Raw genomic sequence first — 26,535 nt, 5'->3', positions numbered from 1 at the left:
GCAGATGACACCCACCTGTAATGGTGGTATTTAAACAGTTGTGGCATGAAGCTCTGGTGGTCTAGTGATCTGATCGGTACCCCCATGATGTAATCACAGGGTCTTGATCAGTTCTTGGGCTGGCCTGTACTTGATGCAGATTGTGAGTCTACAATTGATACATGCTTATGCTGTAGTTCGTAGCTTACAGACACTTTCATCGTCGCATTATTCGGTCTGGGCGTCTTTGAAAGTTTAACCTATAAAGTTTAATCTATATAAACAATCAAAGTGTTAAAGCAAAAAAATTAAAAAAATTAAAAAAAAATTAAAAAAATCCCCCCTTCCATTTTCCAAATAAAAAAAGTAATAAATAATAAATATAATCAAAACATTATAATAAAATAACCATTTGGTATTGCCGAATGTGGAATTGTCCAAGCTTTAAAAAATTTCTTACCCAGTGCAGTCAACGTAAAGACAAAAAAATATTTAAATGCCAAAATTGCAGATTTTTTTGCCACATCCCAGGACAAAAAAATTAAATAAAAACGGAATGAAGTGATCAAATAGTCAAAACGACCCATAAGCAATACCGAAAAAAACTACACAGCTTAACGCACAAATCAGGAAAAAATAATGCTGGTCATTTAAAATTTTTTATTAATTAATAAAAAATCTTAGCTCCTTTTTTAGATTCAAAAACAAATTGTCAAGTACACTCTTTCTGCGTCACATACTTAAAGCCGGTCTTTGTCGCCATCTTAAAAGGGTACTCCAGTGGAATTTTTTTTTTCTTTTTTTAAATCAACTGGTACCAGAAAGTTAAACAGATTTGTAAATTACTTATATAAAAAAAATCTTAATGCTTCCAGTACTTATCAGCTGCTGTATGCTTCACAGGAACTTCTTTTAATTTAAAATGAATTATTTTCATAAATTTTCTGTCTGACCACAGTGCTCTCTGCTGACACCTGTCCATGTCAGGAACTGTCTAGAGATGGATAGGCTTGCTATGGGGATTTGCTCCTGCTCTGGACAGTTCCCTACATGGACAGAGGTGTCAGCAGAGAGCACTGTGGTCAGACAGAAAATACATTCTAAAAGAAAAGAACTTCCTGTGGAGCATACAGCAGCTGATAAGTTCTGGAAGGATTAAGATTTTTTAATACAGTATAAGTAATTTACACATCTGTTTAACTTTTTGGCACCAGTTAATTAAAAAAAATAAAATTTCCACCGGAGTACCCCCGGAGCCTAGAGCAGTGTTTCCTAACCAGGGTGCCTCCAGCTGTTTAAAAACTACAACTACCAGCAGCCATGGTTTGTAGTTTTGCTACAGCTGGAGGCACCCTGGTTAGGAAAAACTGGTTTAGAAGATGAGATGACTCCTCTGCTACATGGCACGCATTACGAAGTAAATTTCTTGTTGAACAAATGCTGCTATAATAATTGCTAATTTTCTCTCTCCCGTGGGTTGGCGTAGATGCGCATTTTGCCCGAGTCGCTCAGATCTGTCGTTTAATGCAAGAAAAAAATGTGAAATCTACTAAGTGACGCGTTTCAAGATGACCTTCGTGACATGCTTTCACAACTGCAGCCTTTTATTGAATCCTGTAGATATCTCTACCATACCTGGCAGTAGGCAGAAAGAGAAGATTGTGATGTTCTTTGGCTGCTTTGTTGATGGGTTCGGGGAATAAACAGCGAGTATTAGCTATTTTTTTTTCTACAAGAGTAATTACTTTTTTTTTAGGTCTTGTAAAAGAAAATTGTCCTATTTATATTTATTTATTTTTTAAATAAAGCTACGACATCACCGAAATAGAATGGTTAAAAATTATGAAGGGTAACAAAGTTCTAGTCTAGTGCCTATGGAGGCCGGAAGAAGCATTATGGCGTGAAACAGACAGTTGCGTGAAACGGCCCGTCTCCTCAGTCCCTTACTTGCACTCTCTCCCCGTCACAGCCGTCTGAAGGATCTATTATATTGTTATAATGATACAATAAACTTACATTAGTATTGAAGATACTAATCCCGTGGTGAGTTATATGCTTCATTTTCTCTTAATATGAAGATTGGTTTGGATTTACGTTTTTAGACATTGGAATTTTGAATTTAATAAAAAAAAAAAAATAGTGAAGTTTGAAAAAATTGCTAATTTAAAAACTTTTTTTATTGGAATTTAGAAGATTTGCTCATTTAGAATTACATTGTAAAATTCAATATTTTTTTTGTCTTTGTTTCCTGTTAACACCTTTCTTCCTCCTCTCCAGGTGATAGTTGTTTTGACCATAGTGTAATCGGGATGAATAAACCCCGTCCGTCTGTCCACCATAAGTGTGACACTGGCCCAGTTGTATTGCTGCATTTTTTGCTTTCGAAGAGTAAAAGAGAAATCTAAGCAAATCAATTCACCCATTGTATTCTATTGGATGGTGAATCTAGCGGATCGACTCCCTCTCCTTCCGTAATGAAGAATTAATTCACTATCAAGCTGCAGAGACTCTTCCCAGCAATGCCGGTATTGCACGTTATACTTTTGTTTCTCTGGTTGTGTAGTCCGCCACAGCCCCTCGCCCCCCCCCCCCCCCCAAATTAATTCATATATTTACATTCAGGAACTCCCCGTTTCTTATTGTGTGTACTGAGCCTTCAGCACGAGCCCGAATCATCTCACATATGTCGTCCGCCTTCCTTTTCTTATATATAATTTAGCATGCTCTCCTCTGTTTATATCAGTGACATAATAGTGCGTGCTAGTTTTTCCAAAGAGCGGTGTCTTTGCCGCTTCACGGCACAATAGCTTGTACTTCCAGGCCTGCACATGGTGTTAGCACATCTTTAATGCGCTTCAATCTTAACATTTTTATAGGTCATGATGAACAGAATCTTGAATGCCAGTCGGCGCCGGCAAATGAAAGCATCCTTCCTGCTCACCCAGCTTAACCCTTTAGCTGCTGCAGTGAAAAAAAAATAAAAAAAATTCACAACCACTATGTGTTACCAGAAAAAGTAAAAAATTACGTATTTTCTATATTTCATCGGTTTCAGGGAAGCAGAGGACTCGACGAGTTTGATTTCTTGTCCTGATGTTACGAAGAGATCTGCAGAAAACGGATTGTGCCAGGCGGGCACCGTTTAATGCTCTGCTGCACCCATCATCTTTCTCTCTCTTTATGATACCAAAACAGGGCAGCTCAGATATTTTTATTCTGTTTTGTCAGCTGGAAAGCGCCATTTCATGCTGTTAATACAGGGGATTTTTATCGCGTCGTTGAAACAAAGTCTATTTATATGGTAAGGGAATAACATTGACTGTTGCACGCAATGGAAAAGCGAATAAATCCGTTTTGTCAAGTTCATCGCTCTCAGATGCTTTATATAGAAGATTTATTTGGCCACTAGGGGTGCTATTTAGACTTTAAATAGTATTGTCTAAAACAGGTTTGCAGTATTCTTTTTGTTCCCTAGCAGACACATATGAGGATGCGGTGACCTTGGTCTATTGCAGGCTGCATTTATAGCATATTACAATTCAAAGACTTCAGATGAGGTCATCTGGTATAGCTGGTCTATAATGATCCAATACCTGTCAGAATGCCCTATATTACTATGTGCTCCACCTTCTGTTGTAAAATGTCAACTGGTGCCAGAAAGTTAAACAGATTTTTGAATGACTTCTATTAAAAAATTGAAATCCTTCCAGTACTTATCAGCTGCTTAATACTACAGTGGAAATTATTTCCTTTTTGAATTTATTATCTGTCTGTCCACAGTGCTCTCTGCTGACACCTCTGTCCATGTCCGGAACTGTCCAGCACAGCATATGTTTGCAATCAGGATTTTCTCCTGCTCAGGACAGTTCCTGACATGGACAGCAGTGTCAGCAGAGAGCACTGGGGACCAGACAGAAAAGAAATCTAAAAAGAAAAGAATTTCTTCTGTAGTATTCAGCAGCTAATAAGTACTGGAAGGATTAAGATTTTTTAATGGAAGTAATTTACAAATCTGTTTAACTTGCTTGCACCAGTTGATTTAAAAAAAAAAAAAAAAAAAGTTTTTTACCGGAGTACCCCTTTAAAGGAAATCTCTACAGTACATAGGCTCTATTTAGACTAGCTTATATCAAAACTAAACTACTGGGTACCCAAAAAATGGGCAGCTAAGGTGCTAGTTTGTTGCTTAGAGCAGTGATCCCAAACCCAGTTCTTGAGGCCCATAAGCATTCTGTTTTGTTCAGTTACTCCATTAGAATCCTGGACTGTTGGTCGGCCTTGAGAACTGTGTTAGGGCCCCTCTGTGTTAGATATAAGGGCTCCTTCTGACCCGACAGGGAATGATTCTGGTGGTCAGTTTACTATAACATTTAGGCTGGAAACCGGAAACACACAAGCAGTTTGGTTTTTGTTGTCTTATTGCGGCAAAACACGCTTTTTTTTTGTTTTGTTTTTTAAGCCTAACACAGAAGTGCGTCCAAAGGAGAAAAGTTTCAGTCTTTCCTTAATACTTTTCCTTAATTTTGGAACCATTCCTCCCGAAACTGCATGTGTGAGTCCAGCCTAATGTGTTTTATATGGATCATACTTCTCTAAGTGAAATGTAAAATAAATAAAAATAATAATAAGATTATTTAGTGATTATGTTATTCCATTACATCTCCCTAGTTGTTGCTGTTATGTATTCTTGTCGAGGAAGCTGTAAATCGCTTTCTCTTGCCGGGAGGACCTTGTGGAATTTCTGATACATTCATACAAGACGTCATTTTTATGTGCGGATTATTCGACAGACATTGTGTAAATTTATGGGTCTGGGTCGAATTGTATACTTTTATATATACTTAGTTACTGGCAGAGGTGTTACACCTGTGAACCTGGTGAGTCATTACGCGTGAAAATGATTTAAAAAAATAAAATATACATGTATACAGTCAAATCTTTTCTTGACCCTTCTATGTTCCAGGTTCTTTTTTTTTTTTTTTGTTTCTTCCAGGACATTGACCCCTATGAGCTCCTGGTCAGTAGAGACATTATGGCTGGTTTGTAATATGGCCACATTGGGGCATTTGTATTGGGACTACAACCCCCTTCCATTCTAAGTTTGGTTCATATAAAGTATTTTGGTCAGTATTTGGTCCTCAATTTAGAGCTCGATATTTTTAGCAAAAAGCACAAATGAGTCTAAAAACACTGAATTTATTTTCAATCCCATTCCTGTTTTAAGTAGGATTACTGGACCAAAATGAGGGCCAAGTACTGACAAAAAGCAAAGTGTAAACCCAGGTACTACAAAGATCTAAAGGCCTATACACATTTATAAAAAGGCATCAGGGGGGGCAGTGGCCTTACTAATATGTTTGGGGCCTCTCCAACAGATAATGTCGGGGGAGAGAAGTATCGGCCATGTTGTATTTCAACTGTCTGACCCTTTTGTTCTTAGTCAGATAAGCTGCCACCATAGGGGTCTGGCAGCAGCTTATCCTTCTCTCTGCTAAGAAGACAGAGACATTTGGCTGACTGCTCTAAACAGTGTATGGGCACCTGAAGGGTTCTTTAATAAAACCTCCCAGGCTGGCTGTTCCTACGCTGTTAGGACTTTGTTCTCTACCGAATGGACTCGTTAGCTTACCTGTTGCTTTTGACGACGCCTCTCTATTGTTTTCTTTTTGTGACTCTATGCATATATCCTATTTGTTCAAAACTTTAATAAAAACCTTTGAAAAGAATAAAAGCACCCAGGTTCAGGGTATTTTTTTTTATTTGGGAAACTGGTCTTCGGAACATCTAATTTGAAGGAGAAAAAAAAATTTGTGATTTTGTGAAAACCTTAAAAGGGGTTATCCAGTGTTTTAAGAAAAATATTGTACTTACCTACCCTGGTCCCCTGCAGCTCCTGTTCATCTCCATCCTGTTCCTTTTCATTCTTCCTGTTTTGAGAGAAGGAATTTTTCAGGACCTACTGCCTCAGCCAATCACTGGACAAGATGGGACAACAGTGGGGCCAATGATTGGCTGAACAGGCAGGCTGTTCCATGAAAGCAGGAAGAAGAAAGATGATTGTTGGAAAAGATGGAGTTGAATGGGAGCCGTGGAGGCCCGGGCTTAGGCAAGTAGGTTTTTTTGTTTTTCTGTTTTAACTCAACCCAAGCATCATAATATATATATATATATATATATATATATATATATATATATATTTTTTTTTTTTTAAGCACTGGTTAACCCATTTCATATACTAGTACTATGCTAAGCTGTACTCTTTAGGTTACAGACCTAAAGCCTGTGGAAAGAGTCTGATGGCAACATTTGTCCTCCTTCTGTTTCTATTTCTGTCAGAGTTGCCATGAAGATCGATGGGCCCTATTCATACTTGAATTTGACACATGTAGCAATCTGGAGTATGTACATCGCACTTTGCGGTTAAGAATTGTTAGACCATTTTTCTTATTGGAAGTTTCATTCCTGTTTTTAACTTTTTCATCTTACCCTGGAGAAGTTGCGGCCACTTGTGTAATCCCTTTTTGTCGCCCTCTGGTCTGTCAGCCATTGTGATTTTGTCGCTAAGCCTCACACAGCTGCCGTATTGTTGCCTTTGTAGGTATTTGCATATCAGCTAAAAAGCAATCTTTCCATAACCGATGTCTGAGATGTTATCTGGGTTTAATACTAGAAGGGGATTTGTAATGTTTCTATTCTCAACCTGGCTTTACACTTTTTTTTTTTTTTTGTAAAAGATGGTAACATTTAACACCGGCTAAATTCGCCCATCGCTTTTATATTTGCAAAAATATGTTCTGTGCTCATTCTCATGCTAAAACGGTGAGATAAGAAAGCCATCATTTTCTTTGTGCATTTATCATTTCTGGGAAATGTAAGTGATGGAGGTAAAAGCGCGCAGGATCCCTCATGGAGGGGAAATTAAACAAGATAGCATTCGGGTAATGAAATGTTGGCGGAATTCTTAAGAGTTACCATGAACACCTTCAGCAATTCAGCTGAGATATCAGCCACTCCCTGCTGACTGCCCCACCATTCTCCTGAATAGAATCCTATTTTCCTCCTCGCTCGGCTTCGTACTGGGGGGTTTCAGGAATGGAGGCACTAATTGTGTAAACTCGCCAGATTCCTGCAGTGTTAAGCATCCTGATAAAAGGATTAAAATAGAAATGTATCTGACGGGATTTTGTTTACCTCTTGACAGCGGAATTTCCTCAGCTCCTTGGCAAATAGAGGAAAGAGAAGGTTTTAGGGGGGAGAGAAAGAGAGAGGATGAAAACTCTTGCCAAAAAATTTTCTGAATAAATGAGAAAATGCTTCGGTTTGATTACATTTGGGGCTTTAGGATGACAAAATGCATATTTTTGCCCACTTAATTAAAGATTATCTTTCAATGATTATACGTTAAAAGCATTCTGACCAAAGGGAACGTCAAGGAGGAGACATCACGCAGCGAGCGCCGTCATTATTTAGGCATCACTTTCCGTGTGTCTTGTATTAAAGAGAAATTCCACCCATTAAAGTCATGCCAGATAATCTATACTGGCGGCAGTACACCGGAACCTCCACACAGGACGCCACAAAATTTATGTTATGGACTTGAGGAAGGCGTGAGAGCACGCCGAAACGCGTTGTCCAGTTGTACCTTTTATGTACGAATAAAAAGCATCCTGTGTACCTTCTGGCTTACCGGTGTCATTTAACAGTAGCGCTTGGGATACAGAACCCCCGCCTTTTCTGTACTTCCCCAACTTATTATCACGACATTCTCTTTATGTTTAGGGTATCTATGAGAAACTTGCAAATGGGGCTCGTGAGCTTGGTAACATGTACAAGTAGAAGTCTATAGCCCTGTAGTGTACCACAAGAATAAATAGTGGCAATGGTTGTGGAGGGAATATGAGGCTTTAGTGCAGTGAGTGAAGCCTAATGGTGGCCAGACATATTAGATAGGAGTAGTTCGATGGTCAAACCACCAAGAAAGAATGAGTAGTAATTGTCTTGCACTTAGCTATGGACAAGTGGTCTTTCTAGAATGTTTCTGAGAAGTTCTTTCCTGAAAGATTGACTTCTAGTCTGTAAATCCTATCGGTCACTGAGCAGAGCTGGAAGAAATTGCGGGTCACTCTTCTGGCCAATCAGAAAATGCACTTAGGATGTCCTACAATTGGTGCTAATCTAAAGAGAGTGAGCCTTATGCCAGGTATATTTTACGATTAGGTTCGCAAGTGACATTTCATACCGATAGTCCTTCTTCTTAATAGCAAAAATTTCCCCAAAGAATGCAGCATGTAAGACCAAAGGTGCAATAGTCTTCAATTTTTGTGGTTAAATAAAGTCTAGTTGAGTATTTTTTGTTGTTGTTTTTGTTTAGTTTTTCTCATTATATGAGTTATGTGTAGAATGGCTGTAACTTCTTCTCTATAAAAAAAAATGGATTCACAAATGTTTTGCAAGTTTTGCTTTTCAGATTTATTTCTATGGCGCCTTTCGCTTATTGATTAGCAGAAGTTTGGCAGGTTGCATTGTAGAACTTCTACACATCATTGTTTTTCGTCTTCTCTCTTGTGTAGTTTACACTTCGCCATCCTACCCTCTAATTGTGCTCTCTACGCATGTTGAATTTCGCAGATCTTCAGGTGTTTTGACAGGTTGTGTAAATTCTTAATTTTCCCTTCATGGGTCTAGCGGAGATAAACAAGTTTGTTACACCAGGTGTCACTGTCTGCAGGAAAGAGACGTTTGATGCGACTTAGAGAAGGGGGTTGAGTTGTAAAATATTTTGTCATAAGAACAACTGAAATAATTGATACGCTCTGCTGGGGATGGAATTGACGCTGTCTAGGTTAATCCTCATGTCATCCAGGCCCCATTATCTCCAGAGAGTCCTAATGTGGCGTGTGAACTAAAAGTGACCTGTGTGTCAAAGGTGACTTGGAAGGGATATTGTGCATTGTCTTCTAGTTTTAGATCTTTTCTCTTAGCTTTTTTTTTATTTATTTATTTTTAAAATTTACATTTTTTTTAACACAATTTACTTCTATGTTGTATTCAACATAGTATTGGTGTTGAAATTGAATTCTCTTATACAATATTTTGTCAAAAGTGAATCAACTTAGAATTTTTACTTTTAAATAGGCCAATGGTCTCCTAATTGTGGACCTCAACATTTCCCAACATCTAGACAGCAATATCTGGACGTCCACAGTTTGAAGACCATTGTTCCCCAACCTGTCGCTCTTCAGCTGTTGCAAAACTACAGCTCCTATCATGTCTTGAGAGCTGAAGGCAGATGGATAGCCACGGGTTGGGTAAAGGCTGGTGGGAGACACCTTTCAAACTTCATATCTTTACCATTGGGAACGTCTTCATCGCATAGTGAGGAAGGAAATTTTACTATATAGAATGTTTTGCAGTTGCTGCGTTATATATGGTAACATCTGATGACGGGTCCTCTTTAAACGGGTATTCGGGCCAAGAACTTCTTATCCCCTATCCTTTGGATAGGGCATAAGATGTCTGCGGGGTGGGGGAGGGATGCTGCTGGGCCCCCTTGCGATCTTTATGCAGCACCCGCATTCTGCTGTGTTTCCAGGTCTGGTGACATGACTTCACGCTACACCCCCTCCATTCATGTCTATGGGAGGGGGCATGACTTCAGTCATGCCCCCTCCCATAGACATGAATGGAGGGGGTGTGGCGTGACGTCACATCTCCAGTCCCGGAAGCAGAGAGGTTTCCGAGACTGGAGCAGCAGTCCGGCATTAAATGTGGGGGCTGCACAGAGATTGCGGGGGGTCCCAGCAGCGGGCCCCCACGATCAGACATCTTATCCCCTATCCTTTGGTGTGCGCTCAGGGTCTGATTACTGTCAATCACGAGGCCGGAGCGTTGTGATGTCACTGCTCCGCCCCGTGTGAAGTCACACTCCACCCCCTCAATGCAAGCCTACGGGAGGGGGCGTGACATCACATGGGGGCGGAGCCATGACATCACAATGCTCCGGCCCCATGATCGACAGTAATCAGACTCCGGGGACTGATTTTAGCGGGGTGTTGCGTGCAAGATCACGGGGGTCCCCAGCGGCGAGACCCCCGCGATCAGGCATCTTATCCCCTATCCTTTGGATAGGGGATAAGATATCTAAGCACCGGCGTACCCCTTTAACGTTAAAAATCCTTAGCATTCCGGAATTATGACACTAGTTAAGCCCGGACCTACTCATTAATTCTTCTTCTGCTTTCCACCTCTCTGGTGGTTTGTAGATTAATACAAATGAGTCACCACTTTAACCCTCTGGAATGAACAGCGCTCGATCTGGATTGTTTTGATTAAAGAAAAAAAAATAGAAAAAAGCACTCTTGGATGGCTTTCTTTTAAACCATTTTATGTATACGTTTTTATTTATTTTACTCAATAAGATGTGTCCTTAATGCAGGTTCCTTTGCATTTCTGTAATTCTCTAAGTGGGTAATTAACGGGCCAGAAAAGCAATTTGTGGAGCTCTGAAGCCATAAAGGTGAATGATATTTTTTTTCCCCTCGGAGTGTTCTTTTAAGGAGTAAATAATTATTATTTTTTTTTTTTTTAAGATGACCAATCTAAATGTGAACGTAATTAGGAGGAACGTTCTGGAAATTGACGAGCGTTGTATGTGCAAGAATTTTCGTATCATAACAAGTCTAATTAAATATTGAAAAGCCCAAAATCTCCGGTTCCAAGAAAAATTACCTGCCACGGAAGGCATCTAACTCTGCAGATAATTAGCCGGGGTTATTGCGGGGAAAGTCAGAGATTTTCTTTCGAAGGTCCTGCAAGGTTATGTCTTATTACGCTCTATCTATCTGGTATCAAGTTTATTATTTTATTTTTTACTAATTTAAACTAACTGGGGATGCCCATTGCGAGTTCCAATTTGCCGGGCTGTAAATGTCAATGTGTTTGCAGATTTTAGACACAGCGATAGGCGAGAAGAACCTGGGTGAGTGATTTCCCTAAGTGGTGATTATGAAGGGAAACAAGCAAATAATGCATTAAATAAGTAATAGGACATATAAAGCAGGTCAGCGTGGAGGCAGCCATGTTTTAGGATGAACCTATATTCATTAGTGTTAGTTTAGTAGGAATATTAGATATGAATATTAAACAGACCCCATGAATATTCATAGGGATCATCTGTTTTGTAGCAAAATGAATAAGCAAAAACGGTATGGTTAGACCGAATCTTGTTGAGTGGGAGATTTAAAGGGGCACTCCGGTGAAAACCTTTTTGTTTTTTTTTGTTTTTAAGTCAACTGGTGCCAGAAAGTTAAACAGATTTGTAAATTACTTCTATTAAAAAATCTTAATCCTTCCTGTACTTATTAGCTGCTGAATACTACAGCGGAAATTCTTTCCTTTTTGGAACACAGAGCTCTCTGCTGACATCATGAGCACAGTGCTCTCTGCTGACATCTCTATCCATTTTAGGAACTGTCCAGAGCAGCATATGTTTGCTATCGAGATTTTCTCCTACTCTGGACAGTTCTTAAAATGGACAGAGATGTCAGCAGAGAGCACTGTGCTCATGATGTCAGCAGACAGCTCTGTTTCAAATGGAAAATAATTTACACTGTGGTATTTAGCAGCTAATAAGTACAGGAAGGATTACGTTTTTTTTTTATAGAAGTAATTCACAAATCTGTTTAACTTTCTGGCACCAGTTGATATAAAAAAAATTACTGTCCAGTTTGGTCGCCATCATGGTATGGAGCTGAATAAGCTAAGCACATTGATATATAGTTTTCTTAGAAAAGATTCATCATAACTTGCAAATTATTGAATGAATTTTCGCATTTATTCATGCTTTGGGTCCAGGGGGCGGTCTTACTCAGTAGGACAACCCCCTGGACTCCTAAACCTGAAATTGCTGAGATTTTATCCAGTAATTTGCAAGTTAGACTGAATCTTTCCCAACAAAAAGATATTTCAATCTACTCGGCTCCTCCTGCTCTAGAGCATGCTGCGAGAAAATTGGACTAGAAGTTCAACAGGGCTAATACCTCAGTAAATACAGTATGCTGTTTGAATTAGCATGACACCTTTTTTTTTTTTTTTTTGACAAATTTAATTGTATTTAAAAAAAAAAAAAAACAATCTCCCTGTTTGTGCTTGGTTCCAAACTTTTTTTTTAAGGCACACAGTTTGTAGCCACAGAACTAGTTCTTACTAAAACCAGAAACCAGCGTGGATGAAGATACTATTGGTGAAAATTAAAAGGGTGCTGGTGTTTAATAACACTTCGGTGACAAATAAAATAATTCTCTCGGGATACGCGAACATTTTATATTAATTACACTACATTTAGTTTCTTAATTTCATGGTTACTTTGCACTCGAGGTTTTTTCATGGAGAATTCATTAGTTTTCAATCACTTTAATGGAGCTTCACGTTCTTACTTCATTTCACCAAGTTTCCTGGGCATTTCATTTTCTACAATGGCGAAGTTATAGAGAACGAGGCTGCCCGTATTATTCCTGAACTAGTACCACCATCCCCAACCATTTTGTATCCATCATTGTTTTTTTGTTTTTTTTCTTACCAATTATATTCTCCTATATTCTCTGTCCAATTTAACCAATGAAGTTTTTTATTCCTGTCAAAATTCCACTATTCTAGCCCTTTCATGTCTCCATCTAAAATCCCTTCTATTTCCATGTCCAAAAGGCTAAAAATTTTGTTGGTCAAATGCAACATATTCCCACAAGTCCTATTCCACATAGCATAAAACTTTTTTCTACTCCAACAGCTTACATTCATGGGCATTGCTATTCTGACACCTCTTGGCATGCAGTTATTGCTTTCTTTACACCTGATGGTCTACATTTATTGCTCCTTTGGCACCCGATGGTCCATACTTGCTATTTTGTAAATTGAACTTCTAAACCTTCAACTACACTAACATTGTCCACACTTCATCTGCTCCATCAAGTGATGGTCCACGCTTGCTAATAGACCAACAAATTATGGTTCATGTTTGTTTCTACACTGACAAATTAAGGTCTACATTAGTTACTACTCAGGTGATTATCCATGTTGTTACTACTCTGATAATTGATGGTCCTTATTTGTTATTACTCAGACAATTGATGGTCCACATTTGTTACTACTCCATCAAGTGATGGTCCACGTTTGTTAATACGTTTGTTAATACGACTTTTGATGGTCCACATTTGTTATTACTCAGATGATTGATAGTCCACTTTGGTATTACGCCATCAAGTGACGGTCTAGACTTTTTACTGCTCCAACTATTGATGGTCCACACTTACTACTCCATCAGTGGATTGATTCAATTTGTTACTACTCCATCAGTGGATGGTCCACACTTACTACTCCAACAATTGATGGTCTACACTTGTTAGGCTGGGTTCACATATGTCCGGCATAGGTGAACTCAGCCTAGATCTTAACGCAATTGATGACTGATAACGTGCATCAGTCGTCATCAGTTGTACAGCATTCAGAATCCATTGTTTCTGGGTGCCGGACAGGGGAGTGCAGCAAGCTGCGTTACCCTGTCCAATGCCCTCCTGTGTGCCCAACCATGCGGCGTCATATTGAGACGCTGAATTATTGTGAACTGTCCCATTCAATTTCCCTGATGGGAAAGTAGGAAAACGATGCCGGATGCCTGACTTAATCCATGTGCTTATGGTCAGCATTTGCTAATAGACCAACAATTGATGGTCTACATTTGTTACTACTCCACCAGTTTATGATCGATACTTGCTAGTGTTTCCCAAACAGGCTGCCTCTAGCTGTTGCAAAACTACAATTCCCAGCATGCCCAGACAGCCAAAGGCTGTCCGGGCATGTTGGCAATTTGTAGTTTTGCAACAGTTGGAGACACCTTGGTTGGGAAACACTGTAGCAGACAATTGATAATCCTTAAAGGGGTTGTGCGCTGCCCTGCCTTTCTGAGCTCCGCACGCAGCGTCCGGAAGTTCATTACTCCGAAAGCTGTGTGCGGGCTTCCGTGTTCGCGGCCGCCGGGCGTGACGTCACGCCCGCCCCCTCTACCAAAGTCTATGGGAAGGGGGCGTGACAGCGGTCGTGCCCCCTTCCCATAGACTTTCGTTGAGGGGGCGGGCGTGACGTCACGAGGGGGCCGCGAACCCCTTTAATTGTTACTACTTCGTAAATGGCTGGTCCACACCTATGCCACTGTTACTATAAGTCCACCTTACCAGTATGTCAATTGATAGTCCACATAACTTTTATGTCAATTGATGATCCTCATTACTATAGGCTCAATTGATTGTCCACACTTACTATTCCAACCGTTTTATGTTGTACATATGTTACTACTCCGACAATTGATGATCCACAAACACTAGTCAGTAGGTCACAATGATGTTAGTCCTCTATGTAATCCAAAAAAGTCTCAACTCACTTAGCTGTTTGTATACCCCGACCTCAAAGCATTAGACATTCTCTGTGACTAGTTGAATTTATTTTCTATAGAGATGATATGAGCCCGGAGCCAGTTCATAGACTTGATTATAAATCTGTTCTGACTGCCCTTCCTTCAAACTATGCCTCTACGTTTTTTTTCTCCCCCCTTGTTACGATACAATCTATATGGTTCTGTATAACATTACCACGTCTTAATTATCTCAGGTAAGCGTAGTCCTTAATGACTGTCCCAAATTTTTTCTTTTGGTTTACCCTGATGCCACGCGCCTTTCATTTCCACTCTGCATTTTTAATCTCTGAGAATAGCACCGAATAATGGCCCCTGGCAGGAGGTAATGAAATTTTCTTAATTCATATTTTCATGCTGAAACCTCGATTGAAAATGGCATCCAATGGCCTAGAGACAGAGCGGTAGTGGCGCTTTCAGGGGACCTCTAATAATGGTCCAGTATTGGCACAGATGAAGAACGATAGCACGGCGGCGAAGTAATTTAAGGAAGAAGGAGAGCGCACTTTTGCTTTTATTGTAGCATATCTAATGATCGGCTGAAGATTCCCAATAGTTTTTGGAGCATGACAAGAGAAACGAACGTTATCTTGCCAAAACAGAAGTCCCCGGCTTAATCAGTAGAACAAGAATATTGATTAAAACACTTTGCACAATAGATTGCACACGGAATCTCTCCTCCATCATTCCACGCTTGGTAACACGTAATAACAAACAAGGGAGAATAAAGTCTTCATATAATTTTTGTTTCGCCTTGTGCAACCTCGGCTGCCGTCAGAATATTGCTGTATTGTTATTATTACTAAAGATTTACGTTGTTATTGCACTTAATAGAACAATGAATCTACCATGAATAATAAGTTAAGTGGTGAACATCTCTCCGAAACAACAAAGCATGGTCCAGGTTTTTTTTTTTTTTCTCTCACAGTTAATTATTTTTTTTTAATCATTATTTCAAAAAAATAATAAAGTGTAAATTCTTATATTCTTGGTAATCTGGCAAATAATCAAAAAAAATAATAAAATAAAATTGTAAAGAACGACTCAGTATAAAGAGATTTTTTCTTATGTGTTTACGTTTATATATGCACTTTATCAGCTATGGTCCAGCGTAACTTATATTTTAAAAAATGTTATGTATTTTATTTTGTTTTAGATTTTTTACTAGCTGAGTACCCGGCGCTGCCCGGTTTTTCTTACCTAATCCTTGTGGGGGAGGAAAAGCAACAAAGGAGGAAGCTTTTTTCCTCCTATCCTGTCCTCATATCCTGACCCCCGCCTTTGCATCCCGTCCTCGCGTCCCGTCCTCGCGTGGGGCTGAGTTGTGATGAAGATAGTGTAAGCTGAAAATAGAAGGCAGTGTGGCTTTGTGGGAGTGGGCGTGATTTGAAAGCCAGACCGATACACAAAAAGGGTAGAAAATTAAAGGGGAGGGACTTAGACTGTTGGTTTGGCTCTGCAACATGGGGTATGGCATGCAAGTCTGACTGACCCATTCACGAGGAGATGCGGAGCTTGTGGAGTAAGGTACTGGAGGTCCCATATACTTGCATGGGACTTTTAAACAAGATCTCTGACCCTTGCAAATGAGGGTAGGTTAGGGTTAAATATGTCATATATATTTAGTTGACATATAAGTAACAAGTGACCAAGTATTATTGAAATATCTCCAGCCGTTTGGAAGTTATGCAGTAACATATATTTCCCATAGACTTGTATGGGACTTTAAACAAAAACCCCGACCCTGGCAAATGGGGGTGGATAAGGGTTAGTTTACCTATCCTATGTTTGTTGTTGACATATAAGTAACATGTGGCCAAGTTTCATGTTAATATCTTTAGCCGTTTGGAAGTGATGCTGGAACACACACACACACATACATGCACACACACACACACACACAACACATACACACATTGGCCCAGATTTACTAAGAGTGTTGTGTAGGTTTCTTTGTGGGTTTTAATTCCCTACAATTTATTTTCCACGGGTTTTCCTCAGCTCAAATCCACCTAATTTTCTATGGAAACCTTACTAAATATGTTGGGTTTTTGTGAAAATGTCAGCCCCTTTTTGGTGACCACACTCCTCCCCCCAATGGTAACACCCCATTTTGGGGTTTTCTTGGTAAAATGGAGATCTATTAGGTATTTTTTTCTATTCTGGCGCAGAAAAAATTTCTGCCCCGTGCGCCAGAACCTGGCGGACAACGCGACAAAACATGTCGGGTTTGCAATAGTAGATGAGGGCCATTGAGTTTTATATTTAGATAAATAAAAGGTACTTTAGGGTCTAACATGCACTCTTTCTATCAACTATGGTCCAGGATAAATCATGCTTAGAAAATTAAATTAATACATTTTTGTATTTTTTTAAATAAAATAGAAAATTGTATTTATTTATTTTAAATAAAAACATTTTAGAGTTTGACTGGACATCATGACTTCTATTCTTAACATGCACTGTTTCTATCACCTATGGTCCAGGATAAGTTATATTTCAGAAATGTTTTGTTGTTTTTATAGTTTTATTTATAAAAAAAAAAAGTCATTTTAGACTCTGACTATACCATTGTGGCTTCTATTCTTCTACTCTATTCTGTGGCTGATAATTCCTAATCATGTTTCAAGACTCTTTAAAGCCGTGACCCTCCAGCTGTTGCAAAACTACAACTCCTAGCGTCGGCTGTCTGGGCATTCTGGGAATTGTAGTTTTGCATAGCTGGAGGCACGCTGGTTGGGAAACACTGGTCTAGTAGCATGTGTGGACCATAAACTAATGGAGTAGTAATAAATGTTCATCCACATGTAATGGTCAAGATGACCCCCACTAACATTGGAGGATTTGACTTACTTTCCTCAAACGTGTGTAGTCTTTGGTGGTGCTCAAGTTAACTAGTTCAACTCACGGATTGGTTTAAAATACCCTTATATGTACACTTGTATTGAGACGATGAATAAGGACATGAGGTGTGCTAGAAACACGTCGGTGTGTGGCAAGATGCCTTGCTTTTAGGCTAGGTTCACACTGCGGAAACTCCGGGCAGAAAATGTCCGCCCAGTTATTCCGAGTGCGGCCATCTCTCGGAATCAATAGACTGCAATGTGTTCCACGATTATTTCGCGTTGTTCATTCTTCAGGCGAAAATTTTCAAGCAGATTTTCCGTTCACAAATTTCGCTTCACAAATTCCGAAGTGTGAATTTGTGAACGGAAACGTTCACTATACTATACATTTTAGCAAGCGGAATTTCTACCTGTAATTTCAAAGCGAAATTGCAGGCGGAAATTCCGTAGTGTAAACCTAGCCTTAAAGTTTATGTTTCTGCAGTAAAGAGAAGTTGGATTTTAATGGAAAACTGTCAGCCTGTTCACCCAACAGGTGAACTAAACTCTGCTAAATCCAGTGAATCGTGCACAGGGGACAGAGCTCCACCTCCTCAATTTGCATATTTATTGTCTGTGACTCCACTTCACTAGGATGAATATGTAAATTGAGTGAGGTCTTTTAAGTGACCTCTCGTTGGACTCCTGTTCACCCAAACTATAACACAGTGTACCGGGTTTAGTGTCGGTGAACAGGCTGACAGTTTTCCTTTAAATGGGCACTGTCAGATACAAAAACTTTTGATATGTTGTAAAGCATGCTAAACAAATAGTATTTAATACTGAAAAAGCCAGTCAAACAACTGCCCCCCTGCCTGCTTGGACACATACTAGTCCGGCTGTGTCCATGCGTTATCACCTATGTCATGGACACACTTCCTTGATTGACAGCTGTGAGCGCAGGGCTCACAGCTAGAGGAAAAATCCTCCCACTGTCATCTTGTGTCCCGCTACTGTCAGTGAGGACAAGCTGGGAGTTGTAGTTTTGCTAATGCTAGGGGAGATATGAGCAGACAGCATACTGAAGGAGGGGGCGGAGACCTGCACAGTGAGGCCACGCCCCCTTCCCTTTGAGAGGAATTCAGACTAGTGATCTAAATTAAAAGTGTAATAAAAAAAAAAGGTGCTAGAGATATAAAAATTTGATGTACATGGTCAGGATTAGGTACTGAGTGATAGATTTAAAAAAATATATGTTTTTTTTGTTGGATCTGACGGGTACACTTTATAAGTAATTTGCCCAGGAAAATTCTTCATATTAATACATAATAATTATTATAATTAATTATAATTATTATTGTTACAACTCAGACTATATATAATAAATATATATATTTTTTTTCTTTTAAATCATGTAGCTACTCAATGGGGTGCTTAATTTTTTATTGACTATATTTAGTCCTCTGCCCACCTTACATGTATGGTGCCCATTTTTTTCACCCTTTCTCCATTGTAACTAGTGTATGTAATATATATATATATATATATATATATATATATATATATATATATATGTATGTGTGTGTGTTTTAATTAATTGTTTATTATCCAATAAGCAACGCCTATTAAAAGGCATGAATTAATTTCATATATATTTTTTCTAGGCGTTTGCTCATTCACTCTGTAAGCCGGTGATACTGTAATTCTTCTGTTTGTTAAGCGTCCTTTTTAATTCAGCCTTCTAAAGCGTTTCTTATGATATCCCTGTATATTAAATCATTAATGAATCAGATTATTATTTTTTTCTTTTTTTCACTCCTGAAAGCGACAAAGTAATAGTATTGTAAGTCTCGGCAAATACATTGAGCTCCGTGACATTGCTGTGACAACGTTATATTGAACAGCGTTCGGCTCCAGATGAAAAGCAGATTTATGCGCTTATTAATATTTTATATATAGTTTTGTTTGCAAAAAAAATGGAACATTGACGGCATTTTTAAGTAACGTGTTTTCACAGTAATTGCAGTGAGCGCAGAAAGAGGAGGCTCCTTGGTTCTGACTGTACACGTGCAGGAAACACAATTTCTTTCATCATGGCAGCGTCTGTAATGACCCGGCTACCGGGATGATTTCTTGGAGGTAGATGAGGGTTGGGAGGGAACGTGGCTGCTTGGGATGAAGAATACAATGGTTTGACCCGCTGATAAATGACAAGCCAAGGCCTAAGCCACACGGGTGATTTATAGTAGGGACAGCGGCGTAACTTGAAGCTTCTGGGGCCCAACGCAGATTTTGTGCCATAGACAAATGTGCTATTTATAATACTGGTGGTATCCTACGACTTTTCCCTCAGCAACCCCTAGTGCAGTGTTTCCCAACCAGAGTACCTCCAGCTGTGGCAAAACTACAACTCCCGTCGGCTGTCCAGGCATGTTGGGAGTTACTTTTGCAACAGCTGGAGGCACACTGGTTGGGGAAACACAATCCTAGTGCTTCATCTTAGTAGTGTGATCAAGTTTCCAAAGCTGTCAGTGATCAATTGCTCTTTCTAAGAACCATCATTGCATTCAGGGCCCTATTTATAGCCCATAATGTCCAAAAACTCCAAAGCAGGAGAGGTTTGTTATGGGGATTTGCTCTTGTTCTGCACAGGAGTCAGACTAGGGTCAGACTGGAAAAAACTACACAACTTCCTCTGGAGCATACAGCAGCTGATAAGTACTGGAAGGATGAAGATGTTTATATAGAAGTAATTTACAAATCTGTATAACTTTCTGTCACTGGTTCATTTGAAAAATAATTTCCCCTCTGGAGTACACCATTAAAGGGGTACTCCGGCCCTAATACATCTTATCTCCTATCCAAAGGATAGGGGATACAATGTCTGATCCCCACAGTCTGTCATTCAGCACCCACCTTTGCGAGCTCTCCGCAGCGCTGGAGGCTCCTAGTGTACAGTGTGACGGGGACGGAGTATCGTGACGTCACGACTCCGCCCCCATGTGACGTCACTGCCCACCCCCTCAATGCAAGTCTATGGGAGGGGGCTTTTTTTCAAAAAAAAAGTTGAGGCTGTCCATATCCTATTCTGCATATGTTAATCTTGTTCATATCTCTACGTTCTACAATGGGTATAATAGTAGAATCTACATTAATAATAAATATTATATATATATATATATATATTAGTAATAATAATATTATTATTATTTGAACTTTTATAACATTATTATGTGTGTGTGTGTGTGTGAATATATTGGTAATAATTATACTATTTTGATTTTTATAGCATTATTATAATTACATATGTATATATTTGTGTGTGTATATATATATATATATATATATATATATATATATATATATATATATATATAATATTATATTAAAATTTTTTTGCCTTTTATTATCCTACTTGTTTATGTGTGTACAGATCACAAGTGGTCATGGACACCTTAAATTACTGCTGTTTTTGGCCTGTGCCTTTACTCTCATTGTATCCGTAGCGGTCACTGCCTTCTGGTTGCATGGCACCCGCGGTTCTGTTTTGAGCCTTTGGTTTGTTTTACGCCTGATTAATGACCTGGTTTATTTTCTAATTACAGGTGTAACAATAGGACGCAGTGTGTGGTGATCACAGGATCAGACGTGTTCCCTGACCCGTGTCCGGGGACCTACAAGTACTTGGAAGTCCAGTATGAATGTGTACCATACAGTAAGTAAACCCGATTGTCCCCTTTTTGCTCTGTAAACACTAAACTGTTGTTTCCCCCCCAAATGCTAGCAGTGCATATGCTTCAGACATTCAGAACCGATCTGCATGCAGTACAGGCGAGACCGGCCCTGTGGAAGAGAGCCATGCTGATAGTCTGGCCAAATCTCCTCCTGCAGCCTTAAGTGTTTGCTTTCAGGACTAGTGTTTTTCTAGAAAATAAACCAGATTTAGCAGTTCTGGGTGCCAGACAGAATGTGTATATCTGCCCAATGCTGGGGCCTGACAAATTGATTTGGCTCACACTTTCCTAAAGAAAGTATTGACTTTGATTTCAATCACTAGTTGCTCGCGCGGTTACCTGCTGCCGCAGTTCCTTTTGTGCATTTTATTAGCTTTCGCTGAGACAAATCCCTCCATTATATTTGTTTTAGGAGGAGAATCACTGTCAGCAAACTATAAATCGAAGTGGCATGTGTGGTTTGCCAGGCATGACGGGAAAGATGTGTTCTTCTGCGCCTTGTTTTCGCATGGCAAGCCCGAAAGGGAGACAGAATGTTGAATTATCTCAGAACTTACAAAAATGTCCAATAAAAGTTTTATACGGCCCTAGATTTATTCTGTTTTTTTTTTTTTTGTTTTTTTTAAGCTTCTTTCAAGAAGATAGTAATAAAAATAGGTTGCACTGGATTTTATTTAGTAGTCGAAGAAAATTATAAGTGCGGTCACTAGAGAGAGGACATATTTCCTTCAAATCTCTGGCACCCTGGTTAGGATCTGTAACTCATAATAATTATAAAAAAAAAACTAGAAGCCCAAATATTCTGATAGAAATGTCAATCTGTATCATTTATAGAACCAGGAGTCTGCCCAAATCAAAAAATTTAGTTTGTTTTCTTTTATATGTTTTATAGTTTTTTCCAAAGTAAAAAAATAAAATAAAATAAAAAAAATGAAAGAACCCATGACTAAAAATAATAAAATTACCTTTCTTAGAAGCAATCTACCTTGGACGCAACGGATGGGAGGGTGAGTAGGACGTGGGGGAGTGCTACTTTGCCCAAAAATAGACATCCCCCCCCACCCTTAATTTTCTTCTCATTTACTTTGTTTTTTATATCTATGCCCAACATAATCCACCGCACTTTGCATTCAATATTTGCTCACTCACAAAAATTGGGTACGTCTATGGACACCCTCACCTGTCTCTTCATTTACCCAAATAATACTCTGTTAACATCTGCTTGTGGTTGTCATTACAAATGAAAAACATTGCACAGTATTAGACACCATGGTGACCTATTGACTTATATTTGACTTCATCGGGTTCTACCGACATGTCTGTCATTAGAAGTCTTAATTTTTTCTGTCCCGAAAATAAGTCTTGACTTCAAAAAAACAAACGGCTAGTTTTGGGCTAATGTGGCCAAACCTGATGGCTTGGCTGATGATTGCTTTAGTCTGCATGAGTTAGTGCCCCTTTCAAAGTGTCCTGGTTGCCAGAAAAACAGTTAAGTCTCCTAGGACTGTCTTTATGTCTTCCAGACACCTAAACCATCAGGTGTGGTTTCGGCCACATTAAAGGGGTACTCCTGTACTTACACATCTTATCCCCGATCCAAAGGATAGGGGATAAGATGCCTGATCGCGGGAGTCCCGCCGCTGGGGCCCCCCGGGAGCATGCCTCCTCCCTCGTGTGACGTCACGCTCCGCCCCTCAATGCAAGCCTACGGGAAGGGGCGTGATAGCGGTCACGCCCCCTCCCGTAGGCTTGCATTGAGGGGTGGAGCGTGACGTCACACGGGGGCGGAGGCGTGAAGTCACACGCCGCTGGCCCGGTGGTCGCCCGTAATCAGACCTGGAGCGAACACGCTCCGGGGACTGATTACAAACGGGGTGCCGCGTGCAAGATCCCGGGGGTCGCCAGTGGCGGGACTCCCGCGATCAGGCATCTTATCCCCTATCCTTTGGATAGGGGATAAGGTGTGTAAGCACCGCAGTACCCCTTTAAGGACACAGTGAGGAACTTCCTCAGTAATCAGTGATTTCCGGAATCAGCGCTTGATGTCTACGGCAATATGCAGCGGACATAAGCACCATTCCAATGACAGCACTTGTCTGCTGGATTTAGCCAGAAAATTTAACATGTCCAGTTATCTGGAGGAATCCATTTGCTCATCGATTGTTGGGCTACCAGACTTCTGTCGTGTGAACTAGGCAGCTACAAGGTGGAATCCGCTTGGAATTTCTTTGTGGAAATTCCATGCCAAATTTTCTGTAGTGTGAACGGGGTGTTACAGTAGATTCAGTATCTAATGACTTAGGAGCTGATCACAACAATGTACGCTTACATAGTTTAAAGGAGTACTCCGCTGCTCAGCGTTTGGAACAAAATGTGCCGAACGCTTACAGCTGGCGCCGGGAGCTCGTGATGGCATAGCCCCGCCCCCTCATGACGCCACGCCCCACCCCCTCAATGTAAGTCCATGGGAGGGGGCGTGACAGCCGTCACGCCCCCTCCCATAGACTTACATTGAGGGGGTGGGCATGACGCCATGAGGGGGCTATGACATCACGAGCTCCCGGCGCAGGCTCTAAGTGTTTGGAACATTTTGTTCCAAATGCTGAGCAGCGGAGTACCCCTTTAATGCAGTCATTCCTCTTAGGGCCATGCTCCTCTCTCTTCCCATTACCCTAACCGCTGATTGACAGCTGACTACTTATACACAGTATATGTATAGTAGGGGGTTGCCGAGTAAGACCTCATGAATATCATGGACTACAAAGCACATACTCATAATATGGAAGACTGGTTGGATGCTATGGACACTGTGCCTAACAACAGTTTTTTCATTCAGTCACAAACAGTCTGACTTTAGCTCATAATAGAATTGCCACCAAACTTAAGACAGAGAAGTGTCAAGCAGTCTTTATATAATCTCAATAACGGAGAACCTCCTCAGCATACTCCCTAAAACACTTTCTCACATCAGTTTGGGAAGATTTGTTACAGAGCTCAGTCAATTGAATCTTAGAGTTTTCTGCCCATGTCAGAGGATGTACAATTGAACCTCACGATCTGCCCTGAAAACCTGCATTATTTCCTTACCGTCACTTGTCCTATTTTACCATCTTAAGCTGTAAGACCCTATTTATTCTCCATCACGTAGACATGTCATCTTATTTCCTTTTAGCCAGTATTTGAAAATGTTTGAAGATATCCAGCCTGCATCCTGTTAATTTAGCCTCTGTATACGTGTAGCCTATGATTACATTTCATGTTTTTTCCCATCACAGGAAACTAATTTAAGTTGCTTTAAGGAAATGTTCTGTCCAGTAATAAAATGCTCAGTCAAGCAGTGTTATATGTGAAAATAAACTGGAATGAAGTATACAAAGCAAGCTTCAAATAACGCTAAGCTTATAGTGCTTAAACATATTGGAGGTAGCTAAGGTCCTCTCTGGGGGGGCAAATTAGTTTGTAACCTAACCGTTTACTGGAAATTGACACTACTAAGATGCCACTTAAAGGGGTATTCCAGGAACAAATTATATACATATATATATATATATATATATATATATATATATATATATATATATATCAACTGGCTCCAGAATCCAGAAAGTTAAAAAGATTTGTAACTTACTTCTATTAAAAATTCTTAATCCTTCCAATAATTATCAGCTGTTGAAGTTGACTTGTTAAACAGATTTGTAAAGTACTTTTATTTAAAAATCTTCACCCTTACAGTACTTATCAGCTGCTGTATACTAGGAAGTAGTATTTCCTAGCAGAGGAAGTTGTATTTCTTTCTGGAATTTTTTTCTGTCTGACCATAGTGCTCTCTGCTGACATCTCTGCTTGTCTCAGGAACTGCACAGAGTAGAATAGGTTTACTATGGGGATTTGCTTCTACTTTGGACAGTTCCCGAGACAGGTGTCATCAGAGAGCACTTAGACAGAGAAGAACAACTCAACTTCAGCAGCTAAAAAGTACTGAAAGGATTAAGATTTTTTAATAGAATTAATTTACAAATCTGTTTAACTTTCTGGAGCCAGTTGATATATAAAAAAAGTTTTTTCCTGGATAACCCCTTTAAAGAAACAAACGTAAGAACTGTGTAATACCTTGTACACACCTTAGTGGGCGGGGAATGACTGTTATTTGAGTCCTTGTGCCATGTACCGCCCCTGAGGACCTAAACTATATAAACGCATAGTTTTTGAGTCTTGTTTTTTTTTTTTTTTTTGTGGCATTTCCAGATTTGTGTGGAACTGGTTCCTAATGAATTGGGTTTTACCAAATGTAATGTTGTTGCTTGTATATACAAGGATGCCACCTAAAATTACTCTGTGGTTGATAAAACTAGTAAAGCAGCAATTTTTTACTACTAAAATGTCTGCTGTGAGTCACATCTACTGTTAAAATCGTGATTTCAATTCAATTGTGATCTCAAGAATTCTTTATCTATTGTATTGATGTATATGGAAAGTACTAGTCACTGGCAAAGGTGAAGAAAGTAGTGCGGTTGGCTTCTTATGAAATGTAAGAGAGCATAGTAATAGAGGTAGATTTAGTGTTTGCAACCATGGTTCGAGCCAGTAATAACAACATTTTTGGCAGGACCTAAGGGATGCCACCAGTTTCCAGTTGACGGCTAGGCCGAAAACAGATTAAGCCCACAAATGATGCCTCCAATGTGTTTTGATTCCAAAAAAGAATAGATAAATAACATAATAGTCTGGATTTATTCAGATTATTCCTTAGATTAATTCTAAATATGACTGCACTCTTATTATGGCCACTAGGGGCAGTGTACTATTGCCTTCTGAACATTTTTTTTTTAAATGTTTCTAATAACTTTCACGTCTAATTTTATTTTAGCAATCAGGTTGTTGTTTTTTTCCCTAGTGGCTGTACAAAGGATTCCTTATGCGTGGATTTCATCCTTGTGTTAATTTAATTACATGACGTATGTACGTTCACAGTCCTAACCCACATCATAATTGTTCCTATAGTAATGCACTCATTAAAGGCATGTCCACCTACAGTATAAATCTTCTTCTGCCGGATGACCCATAACTATGGAAACTGGTATCTAGCATAGATGTTAGAATTTTTTTTACACATTAGCAGGGGCATAACTATGTGTTGACAATTTTATATATATATATATATATATATATATATATATATATATATATATATATATATATATATATGCATGTCTTTTAAAGGGTTGTAAAGGGTTGAATTAACAGCTTCTCCTATACTACTCCTCCTAGTGTTTGGAGGGAAGAGTGTATTCTGTGCTTGCCTTTCAACTGAAAAATACCTTTTTGAAGAGAATCGTTAAAGGGGTATTCCGGGCAAAAACATTTTATCACCTATCCAAAGGATAGGGGATAAGATGTCTGATCGCGGGGGGCCCGCTGCTGAGATCCCACATGATCTCCCTGCAGCACTCGCATTCTATGCGGGTGCTGAATCTCCAGTTTCGGAAACCTCCGGGTTTCCGGGACTGGGGATGTGACGTCACGCCACGCCCCCTCC

General features: G+C 39.6%; 1 protein-coding gene across 36 annotated transcripts in view; it reads left to right on the top strand.

The window, feature by feature from the left end:
• Positions 1-26,535, top strand: part of ADGRL2 (adhesion G protein-coupled receptor L2) — a 218,191-nt gene that overhangs the window by 115,827 nt on the left and 75,829 nt on the right. For all 36 annotated transcript variants that reach the window (XM_056532585.1, XM_056532604.1, XM_056532579.1 and 33 more), the window contains one exon: positions 20,871-20,980. In XM_056532585.1, coding sequence (XP_056388560.1) covers positions 20,871-20,980 — 110 coding nt within the window. The remainder of the gene's footprint in view (positions 1-20,870; positions 20,981-26,535) is intronic.

Source organism: Hyla sarda, chromosome 7, assembly GCF_029499605.1.
Source record: "Hyla sarda isolate aHylSar1 chromosome 7, aHylSar1.hap1, whole genome shotgun sequence".
Lineage (NCBI taxonomy): Eukaryota > Metazoa > Chordata > Amphibia > Anura > Hylidae > Hyla > Hyla sarda.
Note: the sequence above shows the minus strand (reverse complement) of the source record. Positions and strands in the feature narration are given on the sequence as shown.